Here is a 21,328-nt window from a genome sequence, read left to right as displayed (position 1 = left end):
TCTCCCATGAGCGCCCTTCCCTGATTCACTCGTGTACTGAGCTCAGTACATAGTTGGGTCTCAGTGCAAGATCCACTTAGACATTGTTGGAGCAGTTCCTGCACATGGATGCAGCCAGCATGGGTACTCTTGCAGGCTGTGGCCTAATTGCTTCCATAACCTTGTTGGCGTGCATTCGACACGCTGGAGTGCTCTTCTCCCTCGGAGACGGCATTTTATAGTCAGCTCTGCTTCCTTTTTATCTTGCAGCTTGTCCTTGTGTTCGACATGGGATCCTCCCCTTCAGATATTATTCGTTTGATCCCTACAGTCTGTGAGTACGGTTCCATTCTTTCATTTCTATATGTCTGGGTCTAGGCACCGAGTCACCTCATTACCCGAGGAATTAACCTTCTTTTGGGGGATTTTTTTTCTGGGTTTTTTTTGGTCTTTAGGTTTTTTCGGCGATCAGATCCTGGGGCCTTGAGAAAACCGCACATGTCCACTTTATACGAATGAGTGTGCCCTCTCTCTCTTTCTAGTTCATTGCATTTATATTGGCCTAGATTTGAATTGTGAGTATATTTACTCCATAATTCTCCAGCGGGTTTTTTTAATTTCTTAATGTCCCTCAGATTAGGGGACCCCAGAACTAGTCTAGGAATGTGTTGAAACTGGGAAGAAAGCGAAGCTGCCATCATTCCTCCTTCTTCAGAGCTCAGATCATCAAGTATCGGAAGACAATACGTTCATTCTTAGTTAGTCTCACCTGGGAGACTCTTATTGCTACGAATCGCAACAGCATTTAGTAGAATTAGGACTGATCTTATTTTTCCTGAATGTTAAAGCAGAATATATTGCTATGATGACAAAGTTCCGTGACGATTTTACTTGCATTCAAAACACTGTTCATCAATTGGATGTTTTATTTGTTATTATTCTATTGCCCTAAATTGTGAATCAATTGGGAATTGTCTCCCTCTGCCTCATTGAGCAGGAGACAGAGGTGGTTTATGTACTTTGTACAATTTCCCCCAGATTTGCGGGTTGCACTGTCTTGGCACTTTGTACTTTATACGGTTACTGGGTGTGGGAATTGTGTATGTCCTCTTGTGCCGAAGCCAGCAATGTGCAGCTAATGTCAAATGAAAATAACCCAAATGGAATCTATTACTTTTGGGTTTTATCGCACCTTTATTCCCTTCTTTGGTGTTATATTGCACGAAGCACTGAGCCAGGGCTCACAGCCAGGCTCAGAGGAGAGCCAATGCTCACAGCCAAGCTCAGAGGAGAGCCGGTGCTCACAGCCAAGCTCAGAGGCGAGCCAAGGCTCACAGCCAAGCTCAGAGGAGAGCCAATGCTCACAGCCAAGCTCAGAGGAGAGCTAGGGCTCACAGCCAAGCTCAGAGGCGAGCCAGTGCTCACAGCCAGGCTCAGAGGAGAGCTAGGGCTCACAGCCAAGCTCAGAGGAGAGCCAGTGCTCACAGCCAGGCTCAGAGGAGAGCTAGGGCTCACAGCCAAGATCCGAGGAGAGCCAGTGCTCACAGCCAGGCTCAGAGGCGAGCCAGGGCTCACAGCCAAGCTCAGAGGCGAGCCAGGGCTCACAGCCAAGCTCAGAGGAGAGCCAGGGCTCACAGCCAGGCTCAGAGGAGAGCCAATGCTCACAGCCAAGCTCAGAGGAGAGCCGGTGCTCACAGCCAAGCTCAGAGGAGAGCCAATGCTCACAGCCAAGCTCAGAGGAGAGCCGGTGCTCACAGCCAAGCTCAGAGGCGAGCCAAGGCTCACAGCCAAGCTCAGAGGAGAGCCAATGCTCACAGCCAAGCTCAGAGGCGAGCCAGGGCTCACAGCCAGGCTCAGAGGAGAGCTAGGGCTCACAGCCAAGCTCAGAGGCGAGCCAGTGCTCACAGCCAGGCTCAGAGGAGAGCTAGGGCTCACAGCCAAGCTCAGAGGAGAGCCAGTGCTCACAGCCAGGCTCAGAGGAGAGCTAGGGCTCACAGCCAAGATCTGAGGAGAGCCAGTGCTCACAGCCAGGCTCAGAGGCGAGCCAGGGCTCACAGCCAAGATCCGAGGAGAGCCAGGACTCACAGCCAGGCTCAGAGGCGAGCTAGGGCTCACAGTCAAGCTCAGAGGCGAGCCAGGGCTCACAGCCAAGCTCAGAGGCGAACCAGGGCTCACAGCCAAGCTCAGAGGTGAGCCAGGGCTCACAGCCAAGCTCAGAGGAGAGCCAGGGCTCACAGCCAGGCTCAGAGGAGAGCTAGGGCTCACAGCCAAGATCCGAGGAGAGCCAGTGCTCACAGCCAGGCTCAGAGGCGAGCCAGGGCTCACAGCCAAGCTCAGAGGCGAGCCAGGGCTCACAGCCAAGCTCAGAGGAGAGCCAGGGCTCACAGCCAGGCTCAGAGGAGAGCCAATGCTCACAGCCAAGCTCAGAGGAGAGCCGGTGCTCACAGCCAAGCTCAGAGGAGAGCCAATGCTCACAGCCAAGCTCAGAGGAGAGCCGGTGCTCACAGCCAAGCTCAGAGGCGAGCCAAGGCTCACAGCCAAGCTCAGAGGAGAGCCAATGCTCACAGCCAAGCTCAGAGGCGAGCCAGGGCTCACAGCCAGGCTCAGAGGAGAGCTAGGGCTCACAGCCAAGCTCAGAGGCGAGCCAGTGCTCACAGCCAGGCTCAGAGGAGAGCTAGGGCTCACAGCCAAGCTCAGAGGAGAGCCAGTGCTCACAGCCAGGCTCAGAGGAGAGCTAGGGCTCACAGCCAAGATCTGAGGAGAGCCAGTGCTCACAGCCAGGCTCAGAGGCGAGCCAGGGCTCACAGCCAAGATCCGAGGAGAGCCAGGACTCACAGCCAGGCTCAGAGGCGAGCTAGGGCTCACAGCCAAGCTCAGAGGCGAGCCAGGGCTCACAGCCAAGCTCAGAGGCGAACCAGGGCTCACAGCCAAGCTCAGAGGCGAGCCAGGGCTCACAGCCAAGCTCAGAGGAGAGCCAGGGCTCACAGCCAGGCTCAGAGGAGAGCTAGGGCTCACAGCCAAGATCCGAGGAGAGCAAGTGCTCACAGCCAGGCTCAGAGGCGAGCCAGGGCTCACAGCCAAGCTCAGAGGCGAGCCAGGGCTCACAGCCAAGCTCAGAGGCGAGCCAGGGCTCACAGCCAAGCTCAGAGGAGAGCCAGGGCTCACAGCCAGGCTCAGAGGAGAGCCAGTGCTCACAGCCAAGCTCAGAGGCGAGCCAAGGCTCACAGCCAAGCTCAGAGGAGAGCCAATGCTCACAGCCAAGCTCAGAGGCGAGCCAGGGCTCACAGCCAGGCTCAGAGGAGAGCTAGGGCTCACAGCCAAGCTCAGAGGCGAGCCAGTGCTCACAGCCAGGCTCAGAGGAGAGCTAGGGCTCACAGCCAAGCTCAGAGGAGAGCCAGTGCTCACAGCCAGGCTCAGAGGAGAGCTAGGGCTCACAGCCAAGATCTGAGGAGAGCCAGTGCTCACAGCCAGGCTCAGAGGCGAGCCAGGGCTCACAGCCAAGATCCGAGGAGAGCCAGGACTCACAGCCAGGCTCAGAGGCGAGCTAGGGCTCACAGCCAAGCTCAGAGGCGAGCCAGGGCTCACAGCCAAGCTCAGAGGCGAGCCAGGGCTCACAGCCAAGCTCAGAGGTGAGCCAGGGCTCACAGCCAAGCTCAGAGGAGAGCCAGGGCTCACAGCCAGGCTCAGAGGAGAGCTAGGGCTCACAGCCAAGATCCGAGGAGAGCAAGTGCTCACAGCCAGGCTCAGAGGCGAGCCAGGGCTCACAGCCAAGCTCCGAGGCGAGCCAGGGCTCACAGCCAAGCTCAGAGGCGAGCCAGGGCTCACAGCCAAGCTCAGAGGAGAGCCAGGGCTCACAGCCAGGCTCAGAGGAGAGCCAGTGCTCACAGCCAAGCTCAGAGGCGAGCCAGGGCTCACAGCCAAGCTCAGAGGCGAGCCAGGGCTCTCAGCCAAGCTTAGAGGAGAGCCAGGGCTCAAAGCCAGGCTCAGAGGAGAGCTAGGGCTCACAGCCAAGATCCGAGGAGAGCCAGTGCTCACAGCCAAGCTAGCTCAGAGGTGAGCCAAGGCTCACAGCCAGGCTCAGAGGCGAGCCAGGGCTCACAGCCAAGCTCAGAGACATGGAGCCAGGGCTCACAGCCAATCTCAGAGGCGAGCCAGGGCTCACAGCCAAGCTCAGAGGAGAGCCAGGGCTCACAGCCAGGCTCAGAGGAGAGCCAGTGCTCACAGCCAAGCTCAGAGGTGAGCCAAGGCTCACAGCCAAGATCCGAGTAGAGCCAGTGCTCACAGCCAAGCTCAGAGGTGAGCCAAGGCTAACAGCCAGGCTCAGAGGCGAGCCAGGGCTCACAGCCAAGCTCAGAGCCGAGCCAGGGCTCACAGCCAAGCTCAGAGGCGAGCCAGGGCTCACAGCCAAGCTCAGAGGCGAGCCAAGGCTCACAGCCAGGCTCAGAGGCGAGCCAGGGCTCACAGCCAAGCTCAGGGGCGAGCCAGGGCTCACAGCCAAGCTCAGAGGAGAGCCAGGGCTCACAGCCAGGCTCAGAGGCGAGCCAGGGCTCACAGCCAAGCTCAGAGGAGAGCCAGGGCTCACAGCCAGGCTCAGAGGAGAGCTAGGGCTCACAGCCAAGATCCGAGGAGAGCCAGTGCTCACAGCCAGGCTCAGAGGCGAGCCAGGGCTCACAGCCAAGCTCAGAGGAGAGCCAGGGCTCACAGCCAGGCTCAGAGGAGAGCCAGGGCTCACAGCCAAGATCCGAGGAGAGCCAGTGCTCACAGCCAGGCTCAGAGGCGAGCCAGGGCTCACAGCCAAGCTCAGAGGCGAGCCAGGGCTCACAGCCAAGCTCAGAGGCGAGCCAGGGCTCACAGCCAAGCTCAGAGGCGAGCCAGGGCTCACAGCCAAGCTCAGAGGAGAGCCAGGGCTCACAGCCAGGCTCAGAGGAGAGCCAGGGCTCACAGCCAAGATCCGAGGAGAGCAAGTGCTCACAGCCAGGCTCAGAGGCGAGCCAGGGCTCACAGCCAAGCTCAGAGGCGAGCCAGGGCTCACAGCCAAGCTCAGAGGCGAGCCAGGGCTCACAGCCAAGCTCAGAGGAGAGCCAGGGCTCACAGCCAGGCTCAGAGGAGAGCCAGTGCTCACAGCCAAGCTCAGAGGCGAGCCAGGGCTCACAGCCAAGCTCAGAGGCGAGCCAGGGCTCTCAGCCAAGCTTAGAGGAGAGCCAGGGCTCAAAGCCAGGCTCAGAGGAGAGCTAGGGCTCACAGCCAAGATCCGAGGAGAGCCAGTGCTCACAGCCAAGCTAGCTCAGAGGTGAGCCAAGGCTCACAGCCAGGCTCAGAGGCGAGCCAGGGCTCACAGCCAAGCTCAGAGACATGGAGCCAGGGCTCACAGCCAATCTCAGAGGCGAGCCAGGGCTCACAGCCAAGCTCAGAGGAGAGCCAGGGCTCACAGCCAGGCTCAGAGGAGAGCCAGTGCTCACAGCCAAGCTCAGAGGTGAGCCAAGGCTCACAGCCAAGATCCGAGTAGAGCCAGTGCTCACAGCCAAGCTCAGAGGTGAGCCAAGGCTAACAGCCAGGCTCAGAGGCGAGCCAGGGCTCACAGCCAAGCTCAGAGCCGAGCCAGGGCTCACAGCCAAGCTCAGAGGCGAGCCAGGGCTCACAGCCAAGCTCAGAGGCGAGCCAAGGCTCACAGCCAGGCTCAGAGGCGAGCCAGGGCTCACAGCCAAGCTCAGGGGCGAGCCAGGGCTCACAGCCAAGCTAAGAGGCGAGCCAGGGCTCACAGCCAAGCTCAGAGGCGAGCCAGGGCTCACAGCCAAGCTCAGAGGAGAGCCAGGGCTCAAAGCCAGGCTCAAAGGAGAGCTAGGGCTCACAGCCAAGATCCGAGGAGAGCCAGTGCTCACAGCCAAGCTCAGAGGTGAGCCAAGGCTCACAGCCAAGCTCAGAGGCGAGCCAGGGCTCACAGCCAATCTCAGAGACATGGAGCCAGGGCTCACAGCCAAGCTCAGAGGCGAGCCAGGGCTCAAAGCCAGGCTCAGAGGAGAGCCAAGGCTCACAGCCAGGCTCAGAGGAGAGCTACGGCTCACAGCCAAGCTCAGAGGCGAGCCAGGGCTCACAGCCAAGCTCAGAGGCGAGCCAAGGCTCACAGCCAGGCTCAGAGGCGAGCCAGGGCTCACAGCCAAGCTCAGGGGCGAGCCAGGGCTCACAGCCAAGCTCAGAGGAGAGCCAGGGCTCACAGCCAGGCTCAGAGGCGAGCCAGGGCTCACAGCCAAGCTCAGAGGAGAGCCAGGGCTCACAGCCAGGCTCAGAGGAGAGCTAGGGCTCACAGCCAAGATCCGAGGAGAGCCAGTGCTCACAGCCAGGCTCAGAGGCGAGCCAGGGCTCACAGCCAAGCTCAGAGGAGAGCCAGGGCTCACAGCCAGGCTCAGAGGAGAGCCAGGGCTCACAGCCAAGATCCGAGGAGAGCCAGTGCTCACAGCCAGGCTCAGAGGCGAGCCAGGGCTCACAGCCAAGCTCAGAGGCGAGCCAGGGCTCACAGCCAAGCTCAGAGGCGAGCCAGGGCTCACAGCCAAGCTCAGAGGCGAGCCAGGGCTCACAGCCAAGCTCAGAGGAGAGCCAGGGCTCACAGCCAGGCTCAGAGGAGAGCCAGGGCTCACAGCCAAGATCCGAGGAGAGCAAGTGCTCACAGCCAGGCTCAGAGGCGAGCCAGGGCTCACAGCCAAGCTCAGAGGCGAGCCAGGGCTCACAGCCAAGCTCAGAGGCGAGCCAGGGCTCACAGCCAAGCTCAGAGGAGAGCCAGGGCTCACAGCCAGGCTCAGAGGAGAGCCAGTGCTCACAGCCAAGCTCAGAGGCGAGCCAGGGCTCACAGCCAAGCTCAGAGGCGAGCCAGGGCTCTCAGCCAAGCTTAGAGGAGAGCCAGGGCTCAAAGCCAGGCTCAGAGGAGAGCTAGGGCTCACAGCCAAGATCCGAGGAGAGCCAGTGCTCACAGCCAAGCTAGCTCAGAGGTGAGCCAAGGCTCACAGCCAGGCTCAGAGGCGAGCCAGGGCTCACAGCCAAGCTCAGAGACATGGAGCCAGGGCTCACAGCCAATCTCAGAGGCGAGCCAGGGCTCACAGCCAAGCTCAGAGGAGAGCCAGGGCTCACAGCCAGGCTCAGAGGAGAGCCAGTGCTCACAGCCAAGCTCAGAGGTGAGCCAAGGCTCACAGCCAAGATCCGAGTAGAGCCAGTGCTCACAGCCAAGCTCAGAGGTGAGCCAAGGCTAACAGCCAGGCTCAGAGGCGAGCCAGGGCTCACAGCCAAGCTCAGAGCCGAGCCAGGGCTCACAGCCAAGCTCAGAGGCGAGCCAGGGCTCACAGCCAAGCTCAGAGGCGAGCCAAGGCTCACAGCCAGGCTCAGAGGCGAGCCAGGGCTCACAGCCAAGCTCAGGGGCGAGCCAGGGCTCACAGCCAAGCTAAGAGGCGAGCCAGGGCTCACAGCCAAGCTCAGAGGCGAGCCAGGGCTCACAGCCAAGCTCAGAGGAGAGCCAGGGCTCAAAGCCAGGCTCAAAGGAGAGCTAGGGCTCACAGCCAAGATCCGAGGAGAGCCAGTGCTCACAGCCAAGCTCAGAGGTGAGCCAAGGCTCACAGCCAAGCTCAGAGGCGAGCCAGGGCTCACAGCCAATCTCAGAGACATGGAGCCAGGGCTCACAGCCAAGCTCAGAGGCGAGCCAGGGCTCAAAGCCAGGCTCAGAGGAGAGCCAAGGCTCACAGCCAGGCTCAGAGGAGAGCTACGGCTCACAGCCAAGCTCAGAGGCGAGCCAGGGCTCAAAGCCAGGCTCAGAGGAGAGCTAGGGCTGACAGCCAAGCTCAGAGGAGAGACAGGGCTCACAGCCAAGCTCAGTGGAGAGCCAGGGCTCACAGCCAAGCTCAGAGGTGAGCCAGGGCTCACAGCCAAGCTCAGAGGCGGGCCAGGGCTCACAGCCAAGCTCAGAGGCGAGCCAGGGTTCACAGCCAAGCTCAGAGACATGGAGCCAGGGCTCACAGCCAAGCTCAGAGGCGAGCCAGAGCTCACAGCCAAGCTCAGAGACATAGAGCCAGGGCTCACAGCCAAACTCAGAGGAAAACCAGGGCTCACAGTCAAGCTCAGAGGAGAGCCAGGGCTCACAGCCAAGCTCAGAGGAAAGCCAGGGCTCACAGCCAAGCTCAGAGGAGAGCTAGGTCTCACAGCCAAGCTCAGAGGAGAGCCAAGGCTCACAGCCAAGCTCAGAGGAGAGCCAGGGCTCATAGCCAAGCTCAGAGGAAAACCAGGGCTCACAGTCAAGCTCAGAGGCGAGCAGCACATTCCTAAGCTCAGAGACAAGGAGCCATCTGCAGAAAAACAGTATATATCCACACTAAATGCAGACTCAGAAGGCTCAATTTTGCGGTCTTCACCGACGTGGTTCAGTTGAGTCTAAAAATAGCCATTTACATTGCAGTGCTGAAGGCGCTGAAGGCCCTCCCAAAGGCAAAGTAGTAATACTGACTACAACACTAGGAACACATAGGGCCTCATTCCAGACACGAAAAAATGTACTGGCGCCTGACCTGCCGGTAACAATGGGGTATAACAACTCCGCCAGCCGAAAAGTTAGGCACCAGTCATTCTGTTAATGACCTTCCCATAGAGCCCCAAAGGACTCTACGGTAGCGGGGACCACAGAAGCACCGCCACCATTGCTGACGGTGCCAGTGCTTCCGTTACAGTCTGTCTACCATGGCCGCTGTGCTCGGCAGGGTCAGACCTGCCGGGCACTGCAACTCTGGCAGGCAGAACTGTAGTGTGCCGGTCCGGTAACAACGGTGCCAGTAGACTTACCAGCACCGTTGTTACCGTACCAGCACACTTGCAATGAGGCCCATAGTCTTTCTCATCACCTTGAGAAGCTGCACTGAGCACTGAGAACAGAGCTGGGTCCCAGGCCTGGGGAGACCAGCTCCAGCCAATCACGGTACACAAATCCAGGGGAGGATGGCAGAGGGCAAGATCCAATGGTAATCCTGCGACCCTGCAAAAAATGTAATACATCGTTTTTAGGGAAGGGTCAGACAAGCCACCTGACATGCGAGGGCCAGTGAAATAACATCTATATGTGCCAGCCAGAGGTGATACCACCCCAATCACCCAATCAGGCCGGCTCTTAGGTTTTTGGGGGAGAGCCCTGATTTGTGATGGCAGAATGGCACAAAATTGCTGGAAACGCCTTTCCTGTATGAGCCCTGTCTGTCATGGAAAATAAAAGGACAGTTCTACATTGTCCTTGGCTGGGTGCTCCGTTTAGATGCTTTGGGAGAGTTTGTTGGGCCTTGGGTGCCTTGAACGGTGAACGTGTAGTGTGAACCCCCGCCCATCCACATACTCAGTCACCTATATATGCACTATCCATTCCTGTATCCACGCATACAGTTTTCCACCCATCCATCCATATACCCAGTCACCTATATATTCACTATCCATTCCTATATCCACTCACAGTCACCCAATCCATTCTCCCAACCATCCAAAAAATCAGCCCCCCTATATATTCACTATACATTCATATATTCACTCGTCACCCACCCATCCACATACCCAGTCACCTATGTATTCACTGTTCATTCCTATATCCACTCAAGCAGTTAGCCACACACTCACCTGCCCATATACCCTGTCACCTATATGTTCACTCTTCATTCCTATATCCACTCGTGCAGTCCCCTATCCACTAACCTGCCCATCCATATACCCAGTCACCTATATATTCACCCTCCATTCCTATATCCACTCACAGTAACACACCCATCCATATACCCAGTAACCTATATATTCACTGTTCATTCCTATATCCACTCAAGCAGTTAGCCACACACTCACCTGCCCATATACCCAGTCACCTATATGTTCACTCTTCATTCCTATATTTCCACTCATGCAGTCCCCTATCCACTCTCACACCTGCCCATATACCCAGTCACCTATATATTCACTATCCATTCCTATATCCACTCACAGTCACCCAATCCATTCTCCCAACCATCCAAAAAATCAGCCCCCCTATATATTCACTATACATTCATATATTCACTCGTCACCCACCCATCCACATACCCAGTCACCTATGTATTCACTGTTCATTCCTATATCCACTCAAGCAGTTAGCCACACACTCACCTGCCCATATACCCTGTCACCTATATGTTCACTCTTCATTCCTATATCCACTCGTGCAGTCCCCTATCCACTAACCTGCCCATCCATATACCCAGTCACCTATATATTCACCCTCCATTCCTATATCCACTCACAGTAACACACCCATCCATATACCCAGTAACCTATATATTCACTGTTCATTCCAATATCCACTCAAGCAGTTAGCCACACACTCACCTGCCCATATACCCAGTCACCTATATGTTCACTCTTCATTCCTATATTTCCACTCATGCAGTCCCCTATCCACTCTCACACCTGCCCATATACCCAGTCACCTATATATTCACTATCCATGTCTATATACACTCACAAAATCCCCTATCCACTCCCACAACCGTCCATATACCCAGTCACCTATATGTTCACTCTTCATTCCTATATCCACTCATGCAGTCCCCATCCACTCACACACCTGTCCATATACCCAGTCACCTATACATTCACTATCTTTTTCTATATCCTCTCAAGCAGTTACCAACCCACTCCTCCACCCACCCATATAACCAGTCACCCATATATTCACTATCCATTCCTATGTCTACTCACCCAGTCACCAACCCATTCACCCACCCATCCATATACCCATGCACCTATATATTCACTATTCTTTCCTATATCCACTCACATTCACCCATCCACTCACCTATCCATCCATATACCATTTACCCAGCCACATATATATTCACTATTTATATATAGACTCACGCAGTCACCCATCCACTCACCAACCCATCCATATACCCAGTTACCTATATTTTCACTATGCATTCCTATATCCACTCACATCACCCATCCACTCACCCAGTCATCCATATACCCAATCACATATTTATTCACTATCCATTCCTATATCCACTCACGCAGTTACCCACCCACTCACATAACCATTCATATACCCAGTCACCTATATATTTACTATCCATTCCTATATCCACTCAGTCACTCACCCACCCATCTATATACTCACGCACCTATATATTCACTATTCTTTCCTGTATCCACTCACATTCACCCATCCACTCACCTATCCATCCATGTACCCAGACACATATATATTCACTATTTATATATAGACTCACGCAGTCACCCATCCACTCATCAACCCATCCATATACCCAGTTACCTATATATTCACTATGCATTCCTATATCCACTCACATCACCCATCCACTCACCCACTCATCCATATACCCAATCACGTATTTATTCACTATCCATTCCTATATCCACTCACGCAGTTACCCACCCACTCACATAACCATTCATATACACAGTCACCTATATATTAACTATCCCTGCCTTTATCCTGTCACATTCACCCATCCACTCAGCCATCCATCCATATACCCAGCCACCTATATATTCATTATCCATTCCTATATCCACTCACATTCACCCATCCACTCACCCACTCATTCATGTACCCAGTCACATATTTATTCACTATCCATTCCTATATCCACTCCCATTCACCCATCCACTCACCCAACCACCCATTTACCCAGTCACCTAAATATTCACGATCCATTCCTACATCCACTCACATTCACCCATCCACTCACTCACCCATCAATATACCCAGTCACCTATATATTTACTATGTATTCCTATATCCACTAATTTACCCAGCCACCCATCCATATACCCAGTCACTTATGTATTCACTATCCATTCCTATATCCACTCACATTCATCCATCCACTCACCCAACCATCCATATACCCAGTCACCTATGTATTCACTATCCATTCCTATATCCACTCACATTTACCCATTCACTCAGCCATTCATCCATATACCCACTCACCTACATATTCAATATCCATTCCTATATCCACTAATGTTCACCCATTCACTCAGCCAACCATGTATATGCCGTCACCCATCTAATCAATATCCATTCCTGTATCCACTTGCACAGTTACCTACCCACTCACCCGCCCACATTCCTAGACACTCTTCATCTGAGTCTGTATATAGCATTATAGCTGGTCCCATCCCCCATCTCTTGCCTCCTCTCGCTCAGTCTATTCGACCCAGTCTTCTCATCCTTGGTACTTCCTCCACACTATGCACTGTTACAGCAGGCCCCTCCCCCCAATAAGCACTGTTACGGCCGGCCCCTCCTCCCCACTAGGCACTGTTACAGCGGGCCCATCCGCCCACTAGGCACAGTTACGGCAGGCCCGTCCCCCCACTAGGCACTATTATGGCGGCCCCTCCTCCCCACTAAGCACTGTTATGGTGGGCCCCTCCCCCCAATAAGCACTGTTACGGCCGGCCCCTACTCCCCACTAAGCACTGTTACGGCAGGCCCCTCCCCCCACTAGGCACAGTTACGGCGGGCCCCTCCCTCCACTAGGCACTGTTACAGCGGGCCCATCCGCCCGCTAGGCACAGTTACGGTGGGCCCCTCCCCCCACTAGGCACTGTTACGGCGGGCCCCTCCTCCCCACTAGGCACTGTTACAGGGGGCCCCTCCCCCTACTAGGCACTGTTACGGCGGGTCCCTCCGCCCTACTAGGCACTGTTATCCCAGGGCACTCCCCCCACTAGGCACTGTTACAGCGGGCCCATCCACCCACTAGGCACAGTTATGGTGGGCCCCTCCCCCCACTATGCACTGTTACGGCAGGCCCTTCCTCCCCACTAGGCACTGTTTACAGCGGGCCCCTCCCCCCAGGAGCACTGTTACGGCGGGTCCCTCCGCCCCACTAGGCACTGTTACCGCAGGCCACTCCCCCCACTAGGTACTGTTATGGCTGGCCCCTCCCCCACTAGGCATTGTTATGGCGGGCCACCCCCCACTAGGCACTGTTATGGCGGTCCCCTCCTCCCCACTAGGCACTGTTACGGCGGGGCCCTCTTCTCCACTAGGCACTGTTATGGCGGGCTCCTCCTCCCACTAGGTACTGTTATGGCAGGCCCCTCCTCCCCACTAAGCAATGTTATGGTGGGCCCCTCCTCCCCACTAGGCACTGTTACAGCGGGCCCCTCCTCCCCACTAGGTACTGTTATGGCAGGCCCCTCCCCCACTAGGCACTGTTATGGAGGGCCCCTCCTCCCCACTAAGCACTGTTACGGCTGGCCCCTCCCCCACTAGGCACTGTTACGGCTGGCCCCTCCCACACTAGGCATTGTTATGGTGGGCCACCCCCCACTAGGCACTGTTATGGCAGTGCCCTCCTCCCCACTAGGCACTGTTATGGCGGGGCCCTCTTCTCCACTAGGCACTGTTATGGCGGGCTCCTCCTCCCACTAGGTACTGTTATGGCGGGCCCCTCCTCCCCACTAAGCAATGTTATGGTGGGCCCCTCCTCCCCACTAGGCACTGTTACAGTGGGCCCCTCCTCCCCACTAAGCACTGTTACGGCTGGCCCCTACCCACTAGGCACTGTTACGGCTGATCCCTCCCCCACTAGCCACTGTTATGGGGGGCCCACCCCCACTAGGCACTGTTATGGCGGTACCCTCCTCCCCACTAGGCACTGTTACGGTGTGCCCCTCTTCCCCACTAGGCACTGTTATGGCAGGCTCCTCCTCCCACTAGGTACTGTTATGGCAGGTCCCTTCTCCCCACTAAGCAATGTTATGGCGGGCCCCTCCTCCCTACTAGGCACTGTTACAGCGGGCCCCTCCTCCCCACTAAGTACTGTATTGGAGGGCCCCTCCTCCCCACTAAGCACTGTTATGGCGGTCCCCTCCTCCCCACTAGGCACTGTTACGGCGGGCCCCTCTTCCCCACTAGGCACTGTTATGGCGGGCTCCTCCTCCCACTAGGTACTGTTATGGCGGGCCCCTCCTCCCCACTAAGCAATGTTATGGCGGGCCCCTGCTCCCCACTAGGCACTGTTACAGCGGGCCCCTCCTCCCCACTAGATACTGTTATGGAGGACCCCTCCTCCCCACTAAGCAATGTTATGGCGGGCCCCTCCTCCGCACTAGGCACTGTTACACCGGGCCCCTCCCCCCACTAGGCACTGTTACGGCGGGCCCCTCCTCTTCACTAGGCACTGTTACAGCGGGCCCCTCCCCCCACTAGGCACAGTTACGGCAGGCCCCTCCCCCCACTAGGCACTGTTATGGCAAGCCCTCCTCCCACTAGGCACTGTTATGGCAGGCCCCTGTTCCCCACTAGGCACTGTTACGGCTGGCCCCTCCCCCACTAGGCACTGTTATGATGGGCCCCTCCCCCCATTAGGCACTGTTATGGCAGGCCCCTCCTCCCCACTAAGCAATGTTATGGCGGGCCCCTGCTCCCCACTAGGCACTGTTACAGCGGGCCCCTCCTCCCCACTAGGTACTGTTATGGAGGACCCCCCCTCCCCACTAAGCAATGTTATGGCGGGCCCCTCCTCCGCACTAGGCACTGTTACAGCGGGCCCCTCCTCCCCACTAGGTACTGTTATGGCGGTCCATTCCTATGTCTACTCACCTAGTCACCAACCCATTCACCCACCCATCCATATACCCAGTCACCTATATATTTACTATCCCTTCTTATATCCACTTACCTACCCATCTATATACCCACTCATCTATATATTCACTATTCTTTCCTATATCCACTCACATTCACCCATCCACTCACCTATCCATCCGTATACCCAGCCACATATATATTCACTATTTATATATAGACTCACACAGTCACCCATCCACTCACCAACCCATCCATATACCCAGTTACCTATAAATTCACTATGCATTCCTATATCCACTCACATCACCCATCCACTCACCCACTCATCCATATACCCAATCACGTATTTATTCACTATCCATTCCTATATCCACTCACGCAGTTACCCACCCGCTCACATAACCATTCATATACCCAGTCACCTATATATTAACGATCCCTTCCTATATCCAGTCACATTCACCCATCCACTCAGCCATCCATCCATATACCCAGCCACCTAAATATTAATTATCCATTCCTATATCCACTCACATTCACCTATCCACTCACCCACTCACCCATGTACCCAGTCACATATTTATTCACTATCCATTCCTATATCCACTCCCATTCACCCATCCACTCACCCAACCACCCATATACCCAGTCACCTAAATATTCACGATCCATTCCTACATCCACTCACATTCACCCATCCACTCACTCACCCATCCATATATCCAGTCACCTATATATTTACTATGTATTCCTATATACACTAATTTACCCAGCCACCCATCCATATACCCAGTCACCTATATATTAACAATCCCTTCCTATATCCAGTCACATTCACCCATCCACTCAGACATCCATCCATATACCCAGTCACCTATGTATTCACTATCCATTCCTATATCCACTCACATTCACCCATCCACTCACCCAACTATCCATATACCCAGTCACCTATGTATTCACTATCCATTCCTATATCCACTCACATTCACCCATTTACTCAGCTATTCATCCATATACCCAATCACCTGCATATTCAATATCCATTCCTATATCCACTCATGTTCACCCATTCACTCAGCCAACCATGTATATGCCGTCACCCATCTAATCAATATCCATTCCTGTATCCTATTGCACAGTTACCTACCCACTCACCCGCCCACATTCCTAGACACTCTTCATCTGAGTCTGTATATAGCATTATAGCTGGTCCCATCCCCCATCTCTTGCCTCCTCTCGCTCAGTCTATTCGACCCAGTCTTCTCATCCTTGGTACTTCCTCCACACTATGCACAGTTACGGCGGGCCCGTCCCCCCACTAGGCACTATTATGGCGGCCCCTCCTCCCCACTAAGCACTGTTATGGTGGGCCCCTCCCCCCAATAAGCACTGTTACGGCCGGCCCCTCCTCCCCACTAAGCACTGTTACGGCAGGCCCCTCCCCCCACTAGGCACAGTTACACCGGGCCCCTCCCCCCACTAGGCACTGTTACGGCGGGCCCCTCCTCTTCACTAGGCACTGTTACAGCGGGCCCCTCCCCCCACTAGGCACAGTTACGGCAGGCCCCTCCCCCCACTAGGCACTGTTATGGCAAGCCCTCCTCCCACTAGGCACTGTTTTGGCAGGCCCCTGTTCCCCACTAGGCACTGTTACGGCTGGCCCCTCCCCCACTAGGCACTGTTATGATGGGCCCCTCCCCCCATTAGGCACTGTTATGGCAGGCCCCTCCTCCCCACTAAGCAATGTTATGGCGGGCCCCTGCTCCCCACTAGGCACTGTTACAGCGGGCCCCTCCTCCCCACTAGGTACTGTTATGGAGGACCCCCCCTCCCCACTAAGCAATGTTATGGCGGGCCCCTCCTCCGCACTAGGCACTGTTACAGCGGGCCCCTCCTCCCCACTAGGTACTGTTATGGCGGTCCATTCCTATGTCTACTCACCTAGTCACCAACCCATTCACCCACCCATCCATATACCCAGTCACCTATATATTTACTATCCCTTCTTATATCCACTTACCTACCCATCTATATACCCACTCATCTATATATTCACTATTCTTTCCTATATCCACTCACATTCACCCATCCACTCACCTATCCATCCGTATACCCAGCCACATATATATTCACTATTTATATATAGACTCACACAGTCACCCATCCACTCACCAACCCATCCATATACCCAGTTACCTATAAATTCACTATGCATTCCTATATCCACTCACATCACCCATCCACTCACCCACTCATCCATATACCCAATCACGTATTTATTCACTATCCATTCCTATATCCACTCACGCAGTTACCCACCCGCTCACATAACCATTCATATACCCAGTCACCTATATATTAACGATCCCTTCCTATATCCAGTCACATTCACCCATCCACTCAGCCATCCATCCATATACCCAGCCACCTAAATATTCATTATCCATTCCTATATCCACTCACATTCACCTATCCACTCACCCACTCACCCATGTACCCAGTCACATATTTATTCACTATCCATTCCTATATCCACTCCCATTCACCCATCCACTCACCCAACCACCCATATACCCAGTCACCTAAATATTCACGATCCATTCCTACATTCACTCACATTCACCCATCCACTCACTCACCCATCCATATACCCAGTCACCTATATATTTACTATGTATTCCTATATCCACTAATTTACCCAGCCACCCATCCATATACCCAGTCACCTATATATTAACGATCCCTTCCTATATCCAGTCACATTCACCCATCCACTCAGCCATCCATCCATATACCCAGTCACCTATGTATTCACTATCCATTCCTATATCCACTCACATTCACCCATCCACTCACCCAACTATCCATATACCCAGTCACCTATGTATTCACTATCCATTCCTATATCCACTCACATTCACCCATTCACTCAGCTATTCATCCATATACCCAATCACCTGCATATTCAATATCCATTCCTATATCCACTCATGTTCACCCATTCACTCAGCCAACCATGTATATGCCGTCACCCATCTAATCAATATCCATTCCTGTATCCACTTGCACAGTTACCTACCCACTCACCCGCCCACATTCCTAGACACTCTTCATCTGAGTCTGTATATAGCATTATAGCTGGTCCCATCCCCCATCTCTTGCCTCCTCTCGCTCAGTCTATTCGACCCAGTCTTCTCATCCTTGGTACTTCCTCCACACTATGCACAGTTACGGCGGGCCAGTCCCCCCACTAGGCACTATTATGGTGGCCCCTCCTCCCCACTAAGCACTGTTATGGTGGGCCCCTCCCCCAATAAGCACTGTTACGGCCGGCCCCTCCTCCCCACTAAGCACTGTTACGGCAGGCCCCTCCCCCCACTAGGCACAGTTACACCGGGCCCCTCCCCCCACTAGGCACTGTTACGGCGGGCCCCTCCTCTTCACTAGGCACTGTTACAGCGGGCCCCTCCCCCCACTAGGCACAGTTACGGCAGGCCCCTCCCCCCACTAGGCACTGTTATGGTGGGCCCCTCCTCCCACTAGGCACTGTTATGGCAGGCCACTCCCTCCACTAGGCACTGTTACGGCAGGCCCCTGTTCCCCACTAGGCACTATTACGGCTGGCCCCTCCACCCACTAGGCACTGTTACAGTGAGCCCCTCCTCCCCACTAAGCACTGTTATGGCGGGCTCCTTCCTCCCACTAGGCACTGTTATCGCAGGCCCCTCCTCCCCACTTGGCACTGTTATGGCTGGCCCCTCCCCCACTAGGCACTGTTACGGCGGGCCCCTCCTCTTCACTAGGCACTGTTACAGCGGGCCCCTCCCCCCACTAGGCACAGTTACGGCAGGCCCCTCCCCCCACTAGGCACTGTTATGGCGGGCCCTCCTCCCACTAGGCACTGTTATGGCAGGCCCCTGTTCCCCACTAGGCACTGTTACGGCTGGCCCCTCCCCGACTAGGCACTGTTATGATGGGCCCCTCCCCCCATTAGGCACTGTTATGGCAGGCCCCTCCTCCCCACTAAGCAATGTTATGGCGGGCCCCTGCTCCCCACTAGGCACTGTTACAGCGGGCCCCTCCTCCCCACTAGGTACTGTTATGGAGGACCCCCCCTCCCCACTAAGCAATGTTATGGCGGGCCCCTCCTCCGCACTAGGCACTGTTACAGCGGGCCCCTCCTCCCCACTAGGTACTGTTATGGCGGTCCATTCCTATGTCTACTCACCTAGTCACCAACCCATTCACCCACCCATCTATATACCCAGTCACCTATATATTTACTATCCCTTCTTATATCCACTTACCTACCCATCTATATACCCACTCATCTATATATTCACTATTCTTTCCTATATCCACTCACATTCACCCATCCACTCACCTATCCATCCGTATACCCAGCCACATATATATTCACTATTTATATATAGACTCACACAGTCACCCATCCACTCACCAACCCATCCATATACCCAGTTACCTATAAATTCACTATGCATTCCTATATCCACTCACATCACCCATCCACTCACCCACTCATCCATATACCCAATCACGTATTTATTCACTATCCATTCCTATATCCACTCACGCAGTTACCCACCCGCTCACATAACCATTTATATACCCAGTCACCTATATATTAACGATCCCTTCCTATATCCAGTCACATTCACCCATCCACTCAGCCATCCATCCATATACCCAGCCACCTAAATATTCATTATCCATTCCTATATCCACTCACATTCACCTATCCACTCACCCACTCACCCATGTACCCAGTCACATATTTATTCACTATCCATTCCTATATCCACTCCCATTCACCCATCCACTCACCCAACCACCCATATACCCAGTCACCTAAATATTCATGATCCATTCCTACATTCACTCACATTCACCCATCCACTCACTCACCCATCCATATACCCAGTCACCTATATATTTACTATGTATTCCTATATCCACTAATTTACCCAGCCACCCATCCATATACCCAGTCACCTATATATTAACAATCCCTTCCTATATCCAGTCACATTCACCCATCCACTCAGCCATCCATCCATATACCCAGTCACCTATGTATTCACTATCCATTCCTATATCCACTCACATTCACCCATCCACTCACCCAACTATCCATATACCCAGTCACCTATGTATTCACTATCCATTCCTATATCCACTCACATTCACCCATTCACTCAGCTATTCATCCATATACCCACTCACCTGCATATTCAATATCCATTCCTATATCCACTCATGTTCACCCATTCACTCAGCCAACCATGTATATGCCGTCACCCATCTAATCAATATCCATTCCTGTATCCACTTGCACAGTTACCTACCCACTCACCCGCCCACATTCCTAGAAACTCTTCATCTGAGTCTGTATATAGCATTATAGCTGGTCCCATCCCACATCTCTTGCCTCCTCTCGCTCAGTCTATTCGACCCAGTCTTCTCATCCTTGGTACTTCCTCCACACTATGCACAGTTACGGCGGGCCCGTCCCCCCACTAGGCACTATTATGGTGGCCCCTCCTCCCCACTAAGCACTGTTATGGTGGGCCCCTCCCCCCAATAAGCACTGTTACGGCCGGCCCCTCCTCCCCACTAAGCACTGTTATGGCAGGCCCCTCCCCCCACTAGGCACAGTTACACCGGGCCCCTCCCCCCACTAGGCACTGTTACGGCGGGCCCCTCCTCTTCACTAGGCACTGTTACAGCGGGCCCCTCCCCCCACTAGGCACAGTTACGGCAGGCCCCTCCCCCCACTAGGCACTGTTATGGAGGGCCCCTCCTCCCACTAGGCACTGTTATGGCAGGCCACTCCCTCCACTAGGCACTGTTACGGCAGGCCCCTGTTCCCCACTAGGCACTATTACGGCTGGCCCCTCCACCCACTAGGCACTGTTACAGTTAGCCCCTCCTCCCCACTAAGCACTGTTATGGCGGGCTCCTTCCTCCCACTAGGCACTGTTATGGCAGGCCCCTCCTCCCCACTTGGCACTGTTATGGCTGGCCCCTCCCCCACTAGGCACTGAAACGGCTGGCCCCTTCCCCACTAGGAACTGTTACGGCGGGCCCCTCCCCCACCAGGCACTGTTATGGCAGGCCCCTCCCCCACTAGGCACTGTTATGGCAGGCCCCTCCCCCCACTATCACCTTTCTTAAATGGCGGCTTTCGACGGTTTCCGCCCTTCCTGGTTTTCTAGCAGGGTGTATATGGTGGTGGGGGGCCCATGGTCCCAGAAGTTCCTCTTGGAGACCCTCTCTGTAACCTGTTCCACCGGTGGTCACCCTGAAGGTCTGCCGTCAGGTGCCCGGAAGGAGCCAGATGCCAGTCTTTTCCCCTTATACCGGGCAGTATCAAGGTGTTGGGGGCGCCAGCCTCTGACGTCACACTGTACGTACACTTTCCCTTTCCTAGGCTCTCAATCCTTACACATGTTATAAAAGGCAGACACTGAAGTGCAACGCTTTGTTACCCGAGTATCTTTGCCTTTTGTGCAGCAATGCACTGTGTTGTTCTGTTATGCACTTTGGTAGGCCACATCTGTGGGCAAAGCAAGGCGAGTGTAGGCTGTCTGGGGCGCTAGGAGGTCACACCAATGACCCCCTCAACCAATAATGCCTTCTCTGGATTCTGGGGACATGGTGAAACCCCTCGGGATTTGAGGTTCAAGATGGCGCCATAGGACCTCAGTGCAGTCA

At 54.9% G+C, this 21,328-nt stretch overlaps 2 protein-coding genes across 7 annotated transcripts in view; both read right to left on the bottom strand.

Moving 5' to 3' along the window:
- The window catches only part of ST6GALNAC6 (ST6 N-acetylgalactosaminide alpha-2,6-sialyltransferase 6), a 182,309-nt gene that overhangs the window by 140,984 nt on the left and 19,997 nt on the right, over positions 1 to 21,328 (bottom strand). The window lies entirely within an intron of this gene.
- Positions 1,192 to 19,856, bottom strand: LOC138471400 (mucin-22-like). Its single transcript, XM_069609042.1, has 5 exons — positions 19,838 to 19,856; positions 6,976 to 8,300; positions 5,286 to 6,848; positions 4,049 to 5,158; positions 1,192 to 3,921 (listed from the first exon to the last, which is right to left on the bottom strand). Exons 1-5 carry the CDS (start codon positions 19,854 to 19,856, stop codon positions 1,192 to 1,194), a joined length of 6,747 nt encoding a protein of 2,248 aa, XP_069465143.1.

Source organism: Ambystoma mexicanum, chromosome 8 (assembly GCF_040938575.1).
Source record: "Ambystoma mexicanum isolate Mex_15411 chromosome 8, UKY_AmexF1_1, whole genome shotgun sequence".
NCBI classification, from domain to species: Eukaryota; Metazoa; Chordata; class Amphibia; order Caudata; family Ambystomatidae; genus Ambystoma; species Ambystoma mexicanum.
The sequence above is the reverse complement of the archived record's forward strand: the minus strand, read 5'-3'. Positions and strand labels throughout refer to the sequence as shown.

Coding starts and splice junctions, on each gene's coding strand:
- LOC138471400 (XM_069609042.1), bottom strand. Junction 5,159..5,285: donor GCTCGCCTCTGAGCCTGGCT/GTGAGCCTTGGC, acceptor AGCTTGGCTGAG/AGCCCTGGCTCGCCTCTGAG. Junction 3,922..4,048: donor GCTCGCCTCTGAGCCTGGCT/GTGAGCCTTGGC, acceptor AGCTTGGCTGAG/AGCCCTGGCTCGCCTCTGAG.